Source organism: Camelina sativa, chromosome 16, assembly GCF_030686135.1.
Source record: "Camelina sativa cultivar CO46 ecotype springtype chromosome 16, ASM3068613v1".
NCBI lineage: Eukaryota > Viridiplantae > Streptophyta > Magnoliopsida > Brassicales > Brassicaceae > Camelina > Camelina sativa.
In genome coordinates, this window is record NC_141895.1 from 28,469,044 (window position 1) to 28,484,421 (window position 15,378).

General features: G+C 40.3%; 4 protein-coding genes across 15 annotated transcripts; 3 read left to right on the forward strand and 1 right to left on the reverse strand.

Moving 5' to 3' along the window:
* Window positions 1–68: 68 nt before the first annotated feature.
* LOC104752559 (uncharacterized) lies at window positions 69–2,568 on the reverse strand. The gene is given in 3 exon segments (XM_087492850.1): window positions 69–763; window positions 848–1,010; window positions 2,274–2,568. Coding segments are annotated over 3 exon segments (1,011 nt in total). The 3' UTR covers window positions 69–210.
* Window positions 2,569–3,220: 652 nt separating this feature from the next.
* On the forward strand, window positions 3,221–7,663 carry LOC104752560 (NADP-dependent malic enzyme 4, chloroplastic). The gene is made up of 19 exons (XM_087490824.1): window positions 3,221–3,800; window positions 3,882–4,171; window positions 4,261–4,381; window positions 4,479–4,553; window positions 4,645–4,796; window positions 4,887–4,992; window positions 5,091–5,156; window positions 5,247–5,342; window positions 5,427–5,498; window positions 5,614–5,697; window positions 5,786–5,884; window positions 6,015–6,062; window positions 6,152–6,205; window positions 6,276–6,374; window positions 6,454–6,543; window positions 6,643–6,720; window positions 6,811–6,885; window positions 6,960–7,179; window positions 7,292–7,663. Exons 1-19 carry the CDS (start codon window positions 3,753–3,755, stop codon window positions 7,378–7,380), a joined length of 1,962 nt encoding a protein of 653 aa, XP_087346950.1. The 5' UTR covers window positions 3,221–3,752; the 3' UTR covers window positions 7,381–7,663.
* Window positions 7,664–7,731: 68 nt separating this feature from the next.
* LOC104752562 (uncharacterized) lies at window positions 7,732–10,861 on the forward strand. Of its 11 annotated transcripts, none has more exons than XM_087490820.1 (5): window positions 7,802–7,935; window positions 8,278–8,331; window positions 8,461–9,303; window positions 9,435–10,110; window positions 10,291–10,861. In XM_087490820.1, exons 4-5 carry the CDS (start codon window positions 9,480–9,482, stop codon window positions 10,689–10,691), a joined length of 1,032 nt encoding a protein of 343 aa, XP_087346946.1. In that variant the 5' UTR covers window positions 7,802–7,935; window positions 8,278–8,331; window positions 8,461–9,303; window positions 9,435–9,479; the 3' UTR covers window positions 10,692–10,861. The 11 variants fall into 11 exon arrangements, 10 of the variants coding, with proteins under 10 accessions (XP_010473036.2, XP_010473035.2, XP_010473039.2 ...); XM_087490821.1 differs by having other exon boundaries at window positions 8,278–8,327; XM_010474734.3 differs by having other exon boundaries at window positions 7,732–7,935; window positions 8,461–10,110.
* Window positions 10,862–10,910: 49 nt separating this feature from the next.
* On the forward strand, window positions 10,911–14,583 carry LOC109124460 (protein PAF1 homolog). 2 transcript variants are annotated; one of them, XM_010474739.3, is made up of 12 exons: window positions 10,911–11,692; window positions 11,782–11,850; window positions 11,983–12,090; window positions 12,186–12,366; window positions 12,474–12,553; window positions 12,647–12,766; window positions 13,110–13,215; window positions 13,454–13,540; window positions 13,644–13,712; window positions 13,801–13,866; window positions 13,972–14,115; window positions 14,228–14,583. In XM_010474739.3, the coding sequence occupies exons 1-12, from the start codon at window positions 11,109–11,111 to the stop codon at window positions 14,366–14,368; spliced, it is 1,755 nt and encodes a 584-aa protein (XP_010473041.1). In that variant the 5' UTR covers window positions 10,911–11,108; the 3' UTR covers window positions 14,369–14,583. The 2 variants fall into 2 exon arrangements, with proteins under 2 accessions (XP_010473041.1, XP_010473040.1); XM_010474738.3 differs by having other exon boundaries at window positions 11,060–11,692; window positions 11,965–12,090.
* Window positions 14,584–15,378: the final 795 nt, after the last annotated feature.

Below are 15,378 nucleotides of genomic sequence, written 5' to 3' on the forward strand. Positions count from 1 at the left end.
AATGTTACAAAACAGGGGTGGAGAAGGGCGAAGGGTCCAATATCATTATCTGGATATAGATAGTGGGCTTTTAAATTGAATGAGTAGGCCATGCATTACTGGGTAAAAAGGCTAAAACAAGATTGAGATACTCACCGACCGGGGCACTTGTTTTTAGTTTCCAAAGAAAAAAAAACAAAAAAAGCAACGACAAGTACGATCTATATATGATCAAGAAAGTAAGAAAGGGAAGAGGAGTGTGAGAAAGAGAGCAAAGAGGAGCTGTTGGGCGAAGGAAATGGTCATCTTCTTCATCTTATTATTGATAATTCCTCTGCTGTTAATGCTGTGGAGAGTGTTACTAGTGTAGAGAAAGGATAGAGAAATGAGAAAGTGATGATCATGATGATGATGAAGATCCGATGATTTGTAAAAAAGGGGCCTCCCAACAACACCCTTGAATTTGCCGTTCCAGCCTTCATCTCCGAGCGTTACAACCACCGCATCGGGACGAGGGGAGAAGGATACCCAACCCCTCTTGGAATAGAGGTGGAACTCTGCATGTTAATATCATGGCAGAAGTTGAGACATAGAGTGTCTTTCGTCATACCCTCTTATCAGCATCCTTATAGCTTCTTCCTTTGATTCGTGTTTGCTATTAATATCATGCTTCTTCACGTAGCAAACACCTACCCCTTCTTCTTCTTCTTCTTCGTCTTGGTTTCTTCCTCCTAGCTTTTCTCTCACCGCTTTCCCTATCCTCTCTGCCTCACCCATCAAGTCCCTGCAATATCTTCCTCTAGTTAATATAGACTTTATTCTTTTCAAGGGGGTTCAAAAACTTAAGGCAATTAATTTTAAATATTACCTCAACAAATCTGAATGATCGTCTTTATAAAAAAGGAACTCCTCCCCCGTCTCATCGTGGGAAATGAATTTGTCCATGGCGGCATTCACCATAGCCTCAGGAACGCCGTGGTTAATGAGCTGAAAACAACCGAAGGTGGCGATGGCATCGGCGAGGAGTATAGCTATCAATTAGGCGGGGCGCCCATGGACATGCCCATGTCCATATACATATGGGCTGACCATGGTCAGATCAAAAAATAAATGGTCTATTTGGGCATTTGACCATTTTTGTCCATTGACCATATGGGCTTAACCAAATAGACAATAGGTTGCCCACTTACCAATATGAGAAATTCCATTTTTTTTTTTTACGATCATGAGAAATTCCATTTACAACTAAATAATTTTAAATTATTATATTTTACATTTATAAATTTTTATTTTCATAAAATACATTTATAATTTTTTTTTCATAAAACAGATAAATTATTGTATTTGCGGAAAAGTGATTTTACGATTTTAGCGGGAAAACACAGTTTTACGGTTTTGGCAGGAAAACGTAATTTTACGGTTTTGGCGGGAAAACACAGTTTTACGGTTTTGGCGGGAAAACGTAATTTTACGGTTTTGGCGAGAAAATGTAATTTTACGGTTTTGGCGGGAAAACACAATTTTACGATTTTGGCGGGAAAACACAATTTTACGATTTTGGCGGGAAAACGTAATTTTATGGTTTTGGCGGGAAAACACAGTTTTACGGTTTTGGCGGAAAAACACAATTTTACAGTTTTGGCGGAAAAACGTAATTTTACGGTTTTGGCGGAAAAACATAATTTTACGGGTTTGGCGGGAAAACGTAATTTTACGGTTTTGGCGGAAAAACACAGTTTTACGATTTTGGCGAGAAAACGTAATTTTACGGTTTTGGCGGAAAAACACAGTTTTACGGTTTTGGCAAAAAATGTGGATTCTCTAATTTTGGTTTTGCGGAGAAACTGTAATTACGTAATTTTCCACCAAACTCATAATTTTAGAAGAGAAATAACAAAAAAAATTAGATTTTATAAAAGAAACAACAAAAAAAAATTCAGATTTTATAAAAGAAAATAACAAAAATAATACTCAGATTTTATAAGTGAATGACAACAAAAATAAATTCAGATTTTATAAAAGAAAATAACAAAAATAAAACTCAGATTTTATAAGTGAATAGCAAAAAAAATAACAAAAATCAAAATTCAGATTTTGTAAGTGAATGACAATAGAAAAAAAATGGGCTGTCCATGGTCATGACCATTTGGAAATGGTCTTAATGGGCATGGACACTTTGTGGACCATTGTCTATTTGGGACTATCCAACTTTGGCCCATGCAAAAGAATGTCCAGATGGACTCGCCCAAATGGTCCATGGACGGACTATGTGACAGCTCTAGCGAGGAGGGTGGAAAGGGAGCCCAACCGGAGGAAATCGAAGGTGGGAGGGTTCACAAGGAATGTGTGCTTGGGGAAGACTTTATCGGGCAATACAAGATTTGGGACTCGCCCACACTTGTCCAGGAACTTCGAGAGGACGTCTTCGTTAGCTGTGAAGGAGGCCCTGCGGCTTGATGCTACAGGGGATGGAGGAGGAGCTCGGAAGTCAGGAGATGAATCTCCCTTTTTTTTTGTCTTAATTAAATTACTTACATCTCTTTTATGCTTTAAATAAATGTAGAGGGAGTAGATTGAAGGAAGGATCATTCATTGGAGAAAGAAAAAGAAAAGTTAGTTTTGTTAAACAAAGCAATAGCATAATCATGAGATGCAATTGTCTGTGTTTGCTTTTTTTTTTGTTTTTTAAAAAAATTATTACTACCTCTGTTTCAAAATATATGATGTTTTATCTAAAACACGCAGATTAAGAAATTTTTACTTTTAACAAGTTCAACCAATCAGAAACAATACTGCATAACAAAAAATACTAAACTTATCTAAAAGTTATATAAAAACTTGAAAACATCTTATATTGTAAAATAAAAAACTTCTCTAAAACATTTTATATTTTGAAACGGAGGGAATATAGCATTTCAACTTTTCCCTTCTAACAAATAAAAATACAGATAGATAACGAACGCGGGGTTGAGCATATATTATAGATTTTCATTGTATGATCCACGGACCGAATTTGGGCCATAAGCGGCCTTTTGTAAACCCAACTGACGTGGATCCTCATAGGATGGGCATCGTGTCATCAAGTGTGACACAACAAATTCATCCAAAAGTTGGAGAGACTTTTACGGTCACATTAAAAAATAAAAATAAAATGTCAAGTAGAGAGAGAGAGAGGGGCAAGTGGTGGTGTGGGTCTCTCTCTCATTCCAATTCTAAACCAACTAAATCCACTTACCTACACATTGAATTGATGGTATGGGTAGTTGCATTTTTGCTAGAAACATTTGGGCATATATATTAATTATTGTCTGTAGCTAAATTTAATCCCTTATGTATTATCCAAACAATTTTTATCAATTGAAAAGAAATGAGAAGAATGAGAGAGGTCAGAGTCTAAGAAAAGTTGTAATTTAGAATTTTGTGGGTTAAAACTAACAAAAGTGTACCAATATAGGGACTGCTGGGGGTGAATAAAGAAAGAAGCCTAAGGAGTGGAGACGCAATTTGGGAAGAGATAGGAAAGGAAGACACGTCACTCCAAATGTCCTATGGAGCTTCTGTGCCATTTGCGAAGCTCTCAGATTTAGAGCGATCCGTGTGAGAAGAGATACCCCTTTAGGAAGGAAGAGAGAGAGAGAGAGAGAGAGAGACGCGGCTCTGTTGTCTTTCTAGTTCCAAGAAGAGAGAAAGAGCAAGTGAGCCGAGACGATCAATTCACGGCCACGCTGAAGAAGAAGAGTCTCTCCGTCTCCGTCCTCCTCCGTCTAAGAAACATGGCATCCCTAGGCGCCATGATCTCTCTCAGTCCTTCCTCGTTTCTGGTATTCTTATTTATTTACATCTTTCTTTCTCCATCCACCTATGCCTTTCCCTTTGTAAATTTGTATGCTTTGGTTTCTCAGAACAAGACTACGGGTGTTCCTGGATGTTCCACCCACCTCTCTCTGCGCCAGCCTAGACTCGTAACCGCTCCTGCTTCCTTCAGAGTGTTTTCCTCTCTCGGATCTAACCGGGATCCCAACGGCAGCGTTTTGATCGAGACCTCTGCCACTTCATCCTCCTCCTCTCTCGATACCTCCGCCGCTGACATTGTTCCCAAATCCACCGTCTCTGGTGGAGTTCAGGATGTCTACGGCGAGGATGCTGCCACCGAGGACATGCCCATCACTCCTTGGTCTCTCTCTGTCGCCAGGTACCCATTTCCTCCTTCTTTAATTAATTTGTTCCTTTCTTCTAGTCCTTTTATATTAGCAAATATATATGGATGTGATTCTGGTGCAGTGGGTATACGTTGTTGCGTGATCCCCATCACAACAAGGGCCTTGCCTTTAGCCACAGGGAGCGTGACGCTCACTATCTACGCGGCCTCCTCCCCCCAACTGTTATCTCCCAAGATCTTCAGGTTTTCCTTCTTGTCAGAGTCAGGGTTTCACATACATACCCTTTCTACATATAGCTGGATTTTTGAATCCTTTTACTGCACGCTTGCTTGTTAACAGGTTAAAAAAATGATGCATACTCTTCGTCAGTATCAAGTTCCCTTGCAGAGGTATATGGCTATGATGGATCTCCAGGTAAACTAACCAACTTGCAAGTTTAGCTATCTGAACAACACCAAATATGCCTTCGTTACACAACTTCTTTCACAATGCTTCTGTATTTCAGGAGACCAACGAGAGGCTGTTTTACAAGCTTCTCATTGATCACGTCGAGGAGTTGCTACCAGTTGTCTATACTCCAACGGTTGGGGAAGCCTGCCAGAAGTATGGTAGCATTTTCCTGCGTCCACAGGGCCTTTTTATCAGCTTGAAAGAAAAGTGAGTCTCTCTATAGGGAAATCAACGACCACTTTCAGCATTCTTGTGCTCTCTACTTTTAACTGAGGATTCCATTTCCTATTATTTTAGAGGTAAGATTCATGAAGTGCTGAGGAACTGGCCTGAGAAGAACATCCAGGTCATTGTTGTCACTGATGGGGAGCGCATTTTAGGGTTAGGAGATCTTGGATGTCAGGCAAGTTGTTTGAAACTTTTCTGCTCTCATGAGAGTGTTGAGTCAGGTTATATCCTCTTACTAATTTGCCCATTACATGCCATCATTAATGTCTTCAGGGAATGGGAATACCAGTTGGCAAACTTTCTCTATATACAGCCCTTGGAGGTGTTCGGCCATCTGCCGTAAGTATAGTTTATGCAGCTTTATTGCATTAGACCACATTCGCTCATCTCTCTCTCTCTCTATATATATATATATATATTGGCTGCCAGTGTCTTCCCGTAACAATCGATGTTGGGACAAACAATGAAAAGCTACTGAACGATGAATTCTACATAGGGCTCCGCCAAAGGAGAGCTACAGGAGAGGTAATTGGCACCTTGCACCTTTCAGTAAAACACTCCTGTGGAATTTATGATGAATCTGAACCCTTAACCCTCTTCTTTGTATAGGAATACTCTGAACTTATGGATGAATTCATGACAGCAGTCAAGCAGAACTATGGGGAGAAAGTCGTTATTCAGGTTAGCTTGACACATGGATAAGTGTACTCCACCAATATGAATCTGCTTTTTAGATCTGAGAAGTTTCCTATCTATATATATTCTAATTAGACGGTTTTCTTTTGATATTTTGCAGTTTGAAGACTTTGCGAACCATAATGCTTTTGACCTGTTAGCTAAGTATGGTACAACACATCTTGTTTTCAATGACGATATTCAGGTTTGTCCTGATTTAGTTGTGAGACACGAGGTAGTTTCGGCTTGAAGTACATATTTACCAAGCAGTGAAACTGTAATTTCACATATAGGGCACGGCATCAGTTGTGCTTGCGGGACTTATTGCTGCTCTTAGATTTGTGGGTGGATCCTTGTCAAGCCACAGATTCCTCTTCCTAGGTGCTGGAGAGGTAAGGGTTGGGCATTTTTCTCTCAGTGAAATCCATTCCGTCAATATTTTTATTTATTTCCTTGATGGGGATGGGATAATCTGCCGGGTTTGTTACATGGTTTTACTTCCCCAATTTTTTTGTGATGCAGGCTGGCACTGGAATTGCTGAACTAATTGCTCTTGAGATATCAAAGAAGGTAAGCTGTACGCTTGTTTTCATTTGCTGTATTAAGCTATTTCTTATATGAAACTATTACTTAGATGAAGTATTTGTTTGTGGCTGTAGTCCCATATTCCATTAGAAGAGGCTCGGAAGAATATTTGGCTCGTTGATTCGAAGGTAATTTATGAGATGTGGATTGTCTTTCTTTTGCATGTACAATTCTAAGTACACATTTTTATATATGTAGGGATTGATTGTCAGTTCCCGGAAAGAATCCATTCAACATTTCAAAAAACCCTGGGCTCATGACCATGAACCGATAAGGCAACTTGTTGATGCCGTCAAGGTGTGTTGGTTGTTGTTCTGCTGCAGAAGAGGCCTTTAAGTCTCAGTGTTAAACCTGAACCCTTTTCTTTTATATCCAGGCAATCAAGCCGACAGTTCTGATCGGAACATCGGGAGTAGGTCAAACATTCACTCAAGAAGTGGTGGAAACCATGGCAGAGCTAAATGAGGTATACTTTTTCCGCATAGACGTGCATGAAAAATAAAGAAGCATTTTTGTTTAGGAGTGCATGGTCCTGACCATAAAGTCAAAATTTTGGTGCATACAGAAACCCATCATTCTTTCTCTTTCAAACCCAACTTCTCAGTCAGAATGTACGGCGGAAGAGGCCTATACGTGGAGTCAGGTAAACAAGTTACGATTGTTTATTTCTGATGATCAGATAGAAGTGGAGTATTGCCGGTGGCTTACAAAGTCAATTTTTTTGATTTTACAGGGACGGGCGATCTTTGCAAGTGGAAGCCCATTTGCGCCAGTAGAGTATGAGGGAAAGACGTTTGTGCCTGGACAGGTTGTGACCAGAGCTATAGAATAGGATTTTGAAAACTGATTTAAGAGAGTTGATTCTGACGTTTATGTGGACAGGCGAACAATGCATATATTTTCCCTGGGTTTGGACTGGGGCTAATAATGTCAGGGACTATCCGCGTCCATGATGACATGCTTTTGGCTGCATCAGAAGCTTTGGCTGAGCAACTGACGGAGGAGCACTATGAGAAGGGGATGATATACCCTCCCTTCAGGAATATTAGAAAAATATCAGCTCGTATTGCAGCTAAGGTGGCTGCCAAGGCCTATGAACTGGGTAAGTGGTTGTGTTGCTAGATGTAATGTGTGTTCAAGTGTGAATCGCACTATTTAATGCAATGTAATGTGAATTACTACTTCATTACATTTCCTTATATACAAATATACAGGATTGGCGACGAGGTTGCCTCAGCCCAAGGAGCTGGAGCAGTGTGCTGAGAGTAGCATGTACAGCCCTTCATATCGAAGCTACCGCTGAGGATCTGTCAGTTGCCATTTCTCATAATGACTCTCATAGCTATTTCTGTCCTCTACTATTCTTTCACCTTCCTCTTTTCATGAGATTTTTATTTTCTTTTTGGTTTGTTTGTTTTGTTTGTCAGCATTTAAAAATCTGTGTTGTAAGCACTGTTTCCCTAGTTTGTGTCCTGTTGTTTCTTACAAAGTCGATAATAAATCTTATGAACGAACATTGGCTATCGTTCGTACTCTTGTATGTTAGCTAGCATCTTGGTAGAAACATGTGTGTTAACTTATTTGCATATGCTGCGGTTTCGTTTCTTTTTAGGAAATATTGACGATCAATCATTTATTTTATTATTGATACTTTGTTGACTGTTTGCTTTGTTGTTTTTGAACGTGTCGTACACTACAAATTAGCGATAGCTAAAAACCCCAATAAAACACGACGATATATGTATATAAATAAATGAAAAAAAAGAAATAAGTGCAAAATATCACGAAAAATTAAGCTGGAAATCTCAGAAGATAGATAGATTAGATAGTTCCGGCGAGAAGAAGTGAATCTCTCCCTGTAAGCTTTTATAGGATATTTGATATTTCTCTCTCCCAATTTCTCTTTCTCCTTCCAATTTTTCTTTGGTTCCTCTTTCTTTTTTTTTGGCGACTTGGTCCTTCTCCGACAGATCATCTTTCGAATCTGTTTTTCCCAGCGACGACCGCCGACCGGTTTCGTCATGTGTCTTTCTCGTTTTCCGGCAATCCTCAAGAGGAAATCTGGAATCCTTATAGATAGAAAGAATAGATTATTCATATTTGGATCCATCCTCATTCCTCCAGCAGTGTGCCACGCTATTTTTTTTATTCACTTTTTTTTTTCCTTACTCTACGGTTTTTGTGTGTGTGTGGTTGGCAGGTGTATAATAAGCTGACTGACGAAGAAACATTTCAGCACCAGCAAGTAAAGTAAGTAAGTAAAGTAGCTCAATCTCACTAAAGTCTCACTAAAGATCATGCTTTAGTCATTTCGTGTCTGACATACATACTACCGCAGTTAGAAAAGCTGCTTGCTATAACTATAAATTGCACATACTGACAGTGGTACGAGAAAAGGATATCTGCTGGGAATACGCAGAGAAACTCGATGGTAACAAGGTCAAATGCAAGTTTTGCTCTAGAGTTCTTAATGGCGGGATTAGCAGGTTGAAGCATCATCTCTCTCGCCTTCCCAGTAAAGGTGTCAACCCTTGTGCCAAGGTTAGACACGATGTTACTGACAGAGTCCGATCCATTTTATCGGCCAAGAATGATGCCAAAGATTCCCCTCTCACCAACACCAACAACAAGCCTCCCCAAGTTAAACCACCACCACCTTTATCTGCTTCCCTGCCTCCTCCTCCTCCTGAATCTGATGTTGCTCTCTCTTCTGCTTCCAAACTCTTTCCTACTAGTAGTCTCCTTCTACCCCATTCCTCCTCCTCCTCTTCTCCAACTACTGCTCAGGAGACTGCAGAGAGGTGTATTTCTCTTTTCTTCCTCGAGAACAAGATCGACTGGTGTGTTGCCCGCTCACCCTCTTATCACTCTATGCTCGATGCCATTGCCAAGTGTGGTCCTGCATTTGTTGCTCCCTCTCTCAAGACTGAATTGCTGCTGGACAGGGTTAAATCAGAAATTACTTTACAACTCAAAGAGACTCAAAAGGAGTGGGTCACCACGGGCTGTACTGTCATCGCAGAGGCATGGACCGACAACAAATCCCGAGCTCTCATTAACTTCTCCGTCTCATCACCGTCCAGAGTCTTCTTTCACAAGTCTGTGGACGCCTCCTCATATTTCAAGAACACAAAATGCCTTGCTGATCTCTTTGATTCTATCATCCAAGATATTGGACATGAGCATATAGTGCAAATCATTATGGACAACAGCTTCAGCTACACAGGTATCTCAAACCATATCTTGCAAAACTATGGAAGCATTTTCGTGTCCCCTTGTGCATCTCAGTGTTTGAACATGATATTAGAAGAATTCTCCAAGGTAGATTGGGTCAACCAATGTATATTGCAAGCGCAGGTCATATCTAAGTTTGTGTACAACAATAGCTCCGTGCTAGATTTGATGAGAAAGTTAACATGTGGGCAAGATATTATCAGAAGCGGTGTCACAAGGTCTGTTTCCAATTTTCTATCGTTGCAGTCAATGATGAAACAAAAAGCAAGGTTAAAGCACTTGTTCAATAGCCCAGAGTATACCCCCACTAATACTAATAAACCACAGAGCATGTCATGCGTGAATATCCTAGAGGATGATGATTTTTGGAGAGCTGTGGAAGAAAGTGTGGCTATTTCCGAGCCTATCCTGAAAGTGTTGAGGGAAGTTTCTAGTGGAAAGCCCGCTGTAGGATCTATATATGAGTTAATGTCCAAGGCCAAGGAGTCAATACGGACATACTACATAATGGATGAGAATAAGCATAAGGTCTTTTCTGACATAGTTGATTCCAAGTGGTGTGACCATCTGCATTCACCTCTTCATGCAGCGGCTGCATTCTTGAACCCCAGTATTCGGTATAACCCGGAGATAAAGTTCCTCACTTCCTTGAAAGAAGATTTTTTCAAAGTGTTGGAGAAACTTCTTCCCACTAGCGATCTAAGACGTGATATTACAAATCAGATATTCACTTTCACTAGGGCAAAGGGATTGTTCGGCTGTAACCTGGCGATGGAGGCGAGGGCTTCAGTTTCACCAGGTATGGACGGACAATACATTTATATTTTTTTTTTCAAGAATTCATGAATATAGCCTGGCATATAGAAAACCAAATTGCAAAACTTGTAGATATTTTCCCATTTACATGCTGGCTTGAGAATTGGTAACTAATAAGTCGTAGAAGTTGATGTCTAATGATGGTTTGCTTTTAGTAATGCAGGTCTCTGGTGGGAGCAGTTTGGTGACTCAGCACCTGTTTTGCAGCGGGTGGCCATCAGGATACTGAGCCAAGTGTGCAGCGGTTACAACTTGGAACGCCAATGGAGCACATTCCAGCAGATGCACTGGGAAAGGCGAAACAAGATTGACAGAGAGCTATTGAACAATATGATGTACGTGAATCAGAATCTAAAGTTGGGGAGAATGATTACCCTCGAGACAGACCCAATTGTCCTGGAGGACATTGACATGATGTCGGAGTGGGTGGAAGAGGCAGAGAATCCCAGCCCTGCCCAGTGGCTAGACCGTTTTGGGTCCTCCCTTGATGGAGGCGACTTGAACACCAGGCAGTTTGGCGGTGCTATTTTCAGTGCCAACGACCATAACATCTTCGGCTTGTGAAGCCCCAGGTCAGAGGTTGTTTTTTAGCGTCACCTTTTTGGATCGAGATTGTTGAGTGTTTAACCTCAACTCGGTTCACGATATGTACATAATGTTCCTTTGTTATAAAGAAGTAATGAATATCCTCTGTTATGTATTCCTCGTTGATCAACTTCAAAACTTTGCACAAAGCACCCATGTTCATTCATTACTCATTAGTTCGTTAGTTTCCCACCAAACTGGGTACTCATAAAACGGTGAGCTTTAAGATTGTTTTTGTCTGTTTCTGTTGACACCGTGCTAGGAAAGCCCATATGATAGTATCGGTTATTGGGCCGTTAATGAGGCCCTAAAAGAAATAAAAAAGGAAATCGGTGAATCTTTAAGTCTCGTCTTCGTTCGTTTAGGGAATTCATCAGATCACAGTATACCCGGAGAATGGCGTCGTACCGGCCGCCGTATCCTCCTCCTCCCCAGCCGCCGTCTCAAAATCCTTTACCCCCTCCGCCACCTCCGCCGTCGTTACCCCCTCCAGTTCCTCCGCCACCACCGTCGCATCATCAACCGTACTCTTATCCTCCGCCGCCTCCCCCTCCGCATGTTTACTATCAGCAGTCTTCCCATTATCCTCAGTTCAATCAGGTCCAAGCTCCTCCTCCTCCTCCACCCCCGTCAGCTCCTCCTCCACTCGTACCCGATCCTCCTCGAAACCAAGGAGCCAATGACCGCGACAAAGGGGCCTCTAGGCGGGAGCGTGCTAAACCGGATCCATCGAAGCACCATAGGCCTCATCTTCCCCATTCTAAGAAAATCGAGACCGAAGAAGAGAGGAGGCTTAGGAAGAAGAGGGAGCTAGAGAAACAAAGGCAAGCAGATAAACTTAGACAGCAGATGAAGAATTCTCACAAGTCTCATATGCCCCCCAAGGGACACACCGAGGAGAGGAAGCCTACGCCTTTACTCACCACCGACAGGGTCGAGAATAGGTTAAAGAAACCAACCACCTTCATCTGCAAGCTCAAGTCAGTATTCTCTCTCACTCACTTCTACTAGAGACTAACCAAACGACTACCTATAATATTCATCTTTTTTTTACTCTTATTACTTGAAGGTTCCGGAATGAGCTCCCTGATCCTAGTGCACAGCTTAAGCTCATGACCATTAAACGGGATAAAGATCAGTATGTTGTTGTTACTCTATTGCCAAAATAAAAAGAAAAGATTGATCCAATTTTTTAATCTCTTGAATCCGTTGTGTTTAATTCTCCTTTCCTTACTTCTTAAACCTGATACAGCTACTTTGATCCCACTAGATTTACCAAGTATACCATCACATCGTTGGAGAAATTATGGAAACCAAAGATCTTTGTCGAGCCTGATCTTGGAATACCCTTGGATCTCCTTGACCTAAGTGTATACAAGTATGATCTCTCTCAATAAAGTTCATTATTACATTTTAATGCCAGAGACCTCATCTACTGGGATACTTACTTACTGTTGTTGTATCGCTTTTCAGCCCTCCCAAAGTCAAGGCACCTCTTGCCCCTGAAGATGAAGAACTGTTGCGTGATGACGATGCTGTTACACCTATTAAGAAAGAAGGAATCCGGAAAAAAGAAAGACCAACTGATAAAGGTGTTTCCTGGCTCGTGAAAACACAATACATTTCTTCTATTAATAATGAATCGGCAAGACAGGTATCACTCTCACTTGTTGGAAATTTCTTTTGTGATGTATGTGTGTAGTCACTTGTTTCCTGGCTTGTTAAAAACACTTTCCAATATTCTATCTTCTCCATGTGTAGTCGCTAACTGAGAAGCAAGCAAAGGAATTGCGAGAGCTGAAAGGAGGAGGCATCGACATCTTGCAAAATCTTAACAATAGGTGTGTTGTTTGTTTCTTCACTTTGTATATTTCTAAAGAAAGTGGAAAAAGAAGATCTGATGGTTTTTTTCTTTTCTTTTCTTTGGTCTCTAGAGAGAGACAAATCAAGGATATTGAAGCATCCTTTGAGGCATGCAAGTCTCGACCAGTTCATGCCACCAATAAAAACTTGCAGCCGGTTGAAGTGTTACCACTGTTGCCATATTTTGATAGGTTGGATGTTCTTTGTTTTCCCTTGCAGGCAATCTTAAATCTAAAGTCCCGAATCAGTTATATTTTTCACATAATTTCCATGAATTGCTTGAAAGCTGACAGTTTACGGTTTATCTGTATTCTGCTAATAGGATAGTGTAATCAATCGGATGTAAAAGCCAGCCTTGTTGGTCTTAATTTTTCCATTTTCTCTACTGCAACTCTTTTTTCCAATGTCTCTTTGCTAGAGTTTTAGTGCATTGCCCGTTTTGGATGAAAAATCCACTAATAATCTTAACTGAACATGTAGCATACTATGCTAATACATTTGACTCTTCCCCTATTTTTTTTTTTTTTGACACAGGTACGATGAGCAGTTTGTTGTAGGGAATTTTGATAGTGCTCCCACAGCTGATTCTGAATTCTTTGGCAAGTTAGACCCTTCGACACGTGATGAACATGAGTCACGGGTGAGTTATTAAATACCGATATCCATGAGCAGGGTCCAATTATCTCTGTTCTCAGTCATAGGGATACTTTGTTCCTGATAGACACAAGATGACTGTATAAACTATATCGATTTTGTTGCTTACATAAGTGTACTCGAATGAGGATGGGATATATGATGAGATATGGGGCCGAATCTTGACAATGGTTGATTGCCTTATCTTATATATTGATGACGAGCTCTGACCTTATTCTCCACAGGCCATTTTGAAAAGCTATGTGGTGGCTGGATCAGACACTGCCAATCCAGAAAAATTTCTGGCGTACATGGTTCCTTCCTTGGATGAGGTAGACATGCCTCTCCACGAACTGATCTCTGTTACACAAGTTTTGACAAGCCAAGAAAAGTTCAAAATGATTTATGCGTTATCAATTTATGTTGCTGTGGCAGTTGTCTAAGGATATGCATGATGAAAACGAAGATATCTCTTACACTTGGGTTCGCGAATACCACTGGGATGTATGTACCATAGCCAATGTGGTTTGCGTAAAATTTTGATTGTTTGAGTCGCTGATTGAAATAAATATCTCACCTGATGTTATAACAGGTACTTGGCGACGATGCAAATGACACATACCTGGTATCATTTGGCAATGGGACCGCTAGCTATCTGGTATTACCTAAACTATACCTGCATCGGGTTTTGTTACATATTCCAGTTGTGTATCTTTTTTTTTCTGTTTATAATACTTCGGGATGACCCTTGAGAATTTGGCAGCCCCCACCCACAAAGCTGAGCTTGAGGAAGAAAAGGGCCAGGGAAGGAAGATCTTCTGATGAGATTGAACACTTTCCAGTACCTTCAAGGGTGACTGTAAGGCGACGATCAACTCTATCAGTGATAGAACATAAAGATTCAGGGGTATAGTAAATCCATACATTTAGCCTTTAATTAAAAGAGTAAGACAAGGAGTATGTGGAAAGTTCTCTACTTCTCTTGCCAATTTCTTTGGACTTTGGGGATTTGGATGTAGGTATACTCTTCTAGGGTTGGTCCTTCGAGCTCCAAGATGAGAAGGTTAGAGGATGAAGAAGGCCTTGGTAGATCTTGGAAACACGAGCCGGAACAAGATGTCAATCAATATCGTGATAATGAGGATGAGTATTCTGAATGAACGTCTCATGTACTTCAAACTATTCAATCGGTTTTCCAACGGTGTGTAAAGTATCCTGCAAGGCTACTTGTAGGCTAATTTAAAGCGTAATATGGCCCTCGTAATTTGGCAAGTAAAGAAATATATTGATCTGGAGAGCTGGCGAAGTTGGGATACTTTTTTACATGTACACGTCCATGGTTAATGATACGGCCATTACGTTTGGCTTTGATGTCTTTGATCCTATCTGCGTGAAGCTTGTGCCCATCAATTCACTATCTCACAAGCCTTGAGATTCGCACAAACACGAGAGCTTTGAGAAGTACTCCAATGGTGAAAAAAAAGGACACTGTTCTGTTACACAAAATAAGTAGAAATTAGTTTCAACATGAAGTCAAGTTTTCTTGACCAGTCAAGAGTCTTCTCCTTGCTAACCAATTATTGTCTTTTGATGTATAACTTTAATCAGCAGGGCTTTTTGTTTTTATTTTTATTTTAGATATATCTTCTTTTTTACTCGTGAAACTCTCTTAGCTGCTGCTTTGAGATTTTAGATTTTCTCAATTCGGAGTCCATATACCCAGAATGACGTCGTCTAATTTAGAGAAAAAGTTAGTTAACAAATACGACAAACAAACAATAGCCATATACATCAAATAAATTAAAATGATATGATATCCAAAATCTTACATGATAAGGATGGTAATAAGACAGTTAAATGATATGAGTCTTGCAGGATACTTTACACACCGTTGGAAAACCGATTGAATAGTGAATATACAGATACACTAGATTGTGATACATTTTGATCCGAGAAACATTACAAAGCGGTTTATTATTTTTAAGCAATGTTTTGTTAGTTCTAACCATTTTAGGACCAAATGGTAAAAAGTCTTTCTACACATGTCTAAACACTTTTCATGTATCTATAACACTTATATTAAATCATATACATTGGATTGTGAGCACATTTAGACCCCAAAAACACTAACAAAACGGTTTTGTACTTTTGAACAATAAATAATGTTTTG

Excerpts from the sequence above, each read along its gene's own strand:
- LOC109124460 (XM_010474738.3), top strand. The coding sequence starts at position 11,109 with ATGGCGTCGTACCGGCCGCCGTATCCTCCTCCTCCCCAGCCGCCGTCT. Across the intron at positions 12,554-12,646 it reads TTGCAAAATCTTAACAATAG|AGAGAGACAAATCAAGGATA; the intron begins GTGTGTTGTTTG and ends TTTGGTCTCTAG. Across the intron at positions 13,216-13,453 it reads GTGATGAACATGAGTCACGG|GCCATTTTGAAAAGCTATGT; the intron begins GTGAGTTATTAA and ends TATTCTCCACAG.
- LOC104752562 (XM_010474734.3), top strand. Across the intron at positions 10,111-10,290 it reads GAGGGCTTCAGTTTCACCAG|GTCTCTGGTGGGAGCAGTTT; the intron begins GTATGGACGGAC and ends TTAGTAATGCAG.
- LOC104752560 (XM_087490824.1), top strand. The coding sequence starts at position 3,753 with ATGGCATCCCTAGGCGCCATGATCTCTCTCAGTCCTTCCTCGTTTCTG. Across the intron at positions 3,801-3,881 it reads TCAGTCCTTCCTCGTTTCTG|AACAAGACTACGGGTGTTCC; the intron begins GTATTCTTATTT and ends TTGGTTTCTCAG. Across the intron at positions 6,721-6,810 it reads AGGCCTATACGTGGAGTCAG|GGACGGGCGATCTTTGCAAG; the intron begins GTAAACAAGTTA and ends TTGATTTTACAG.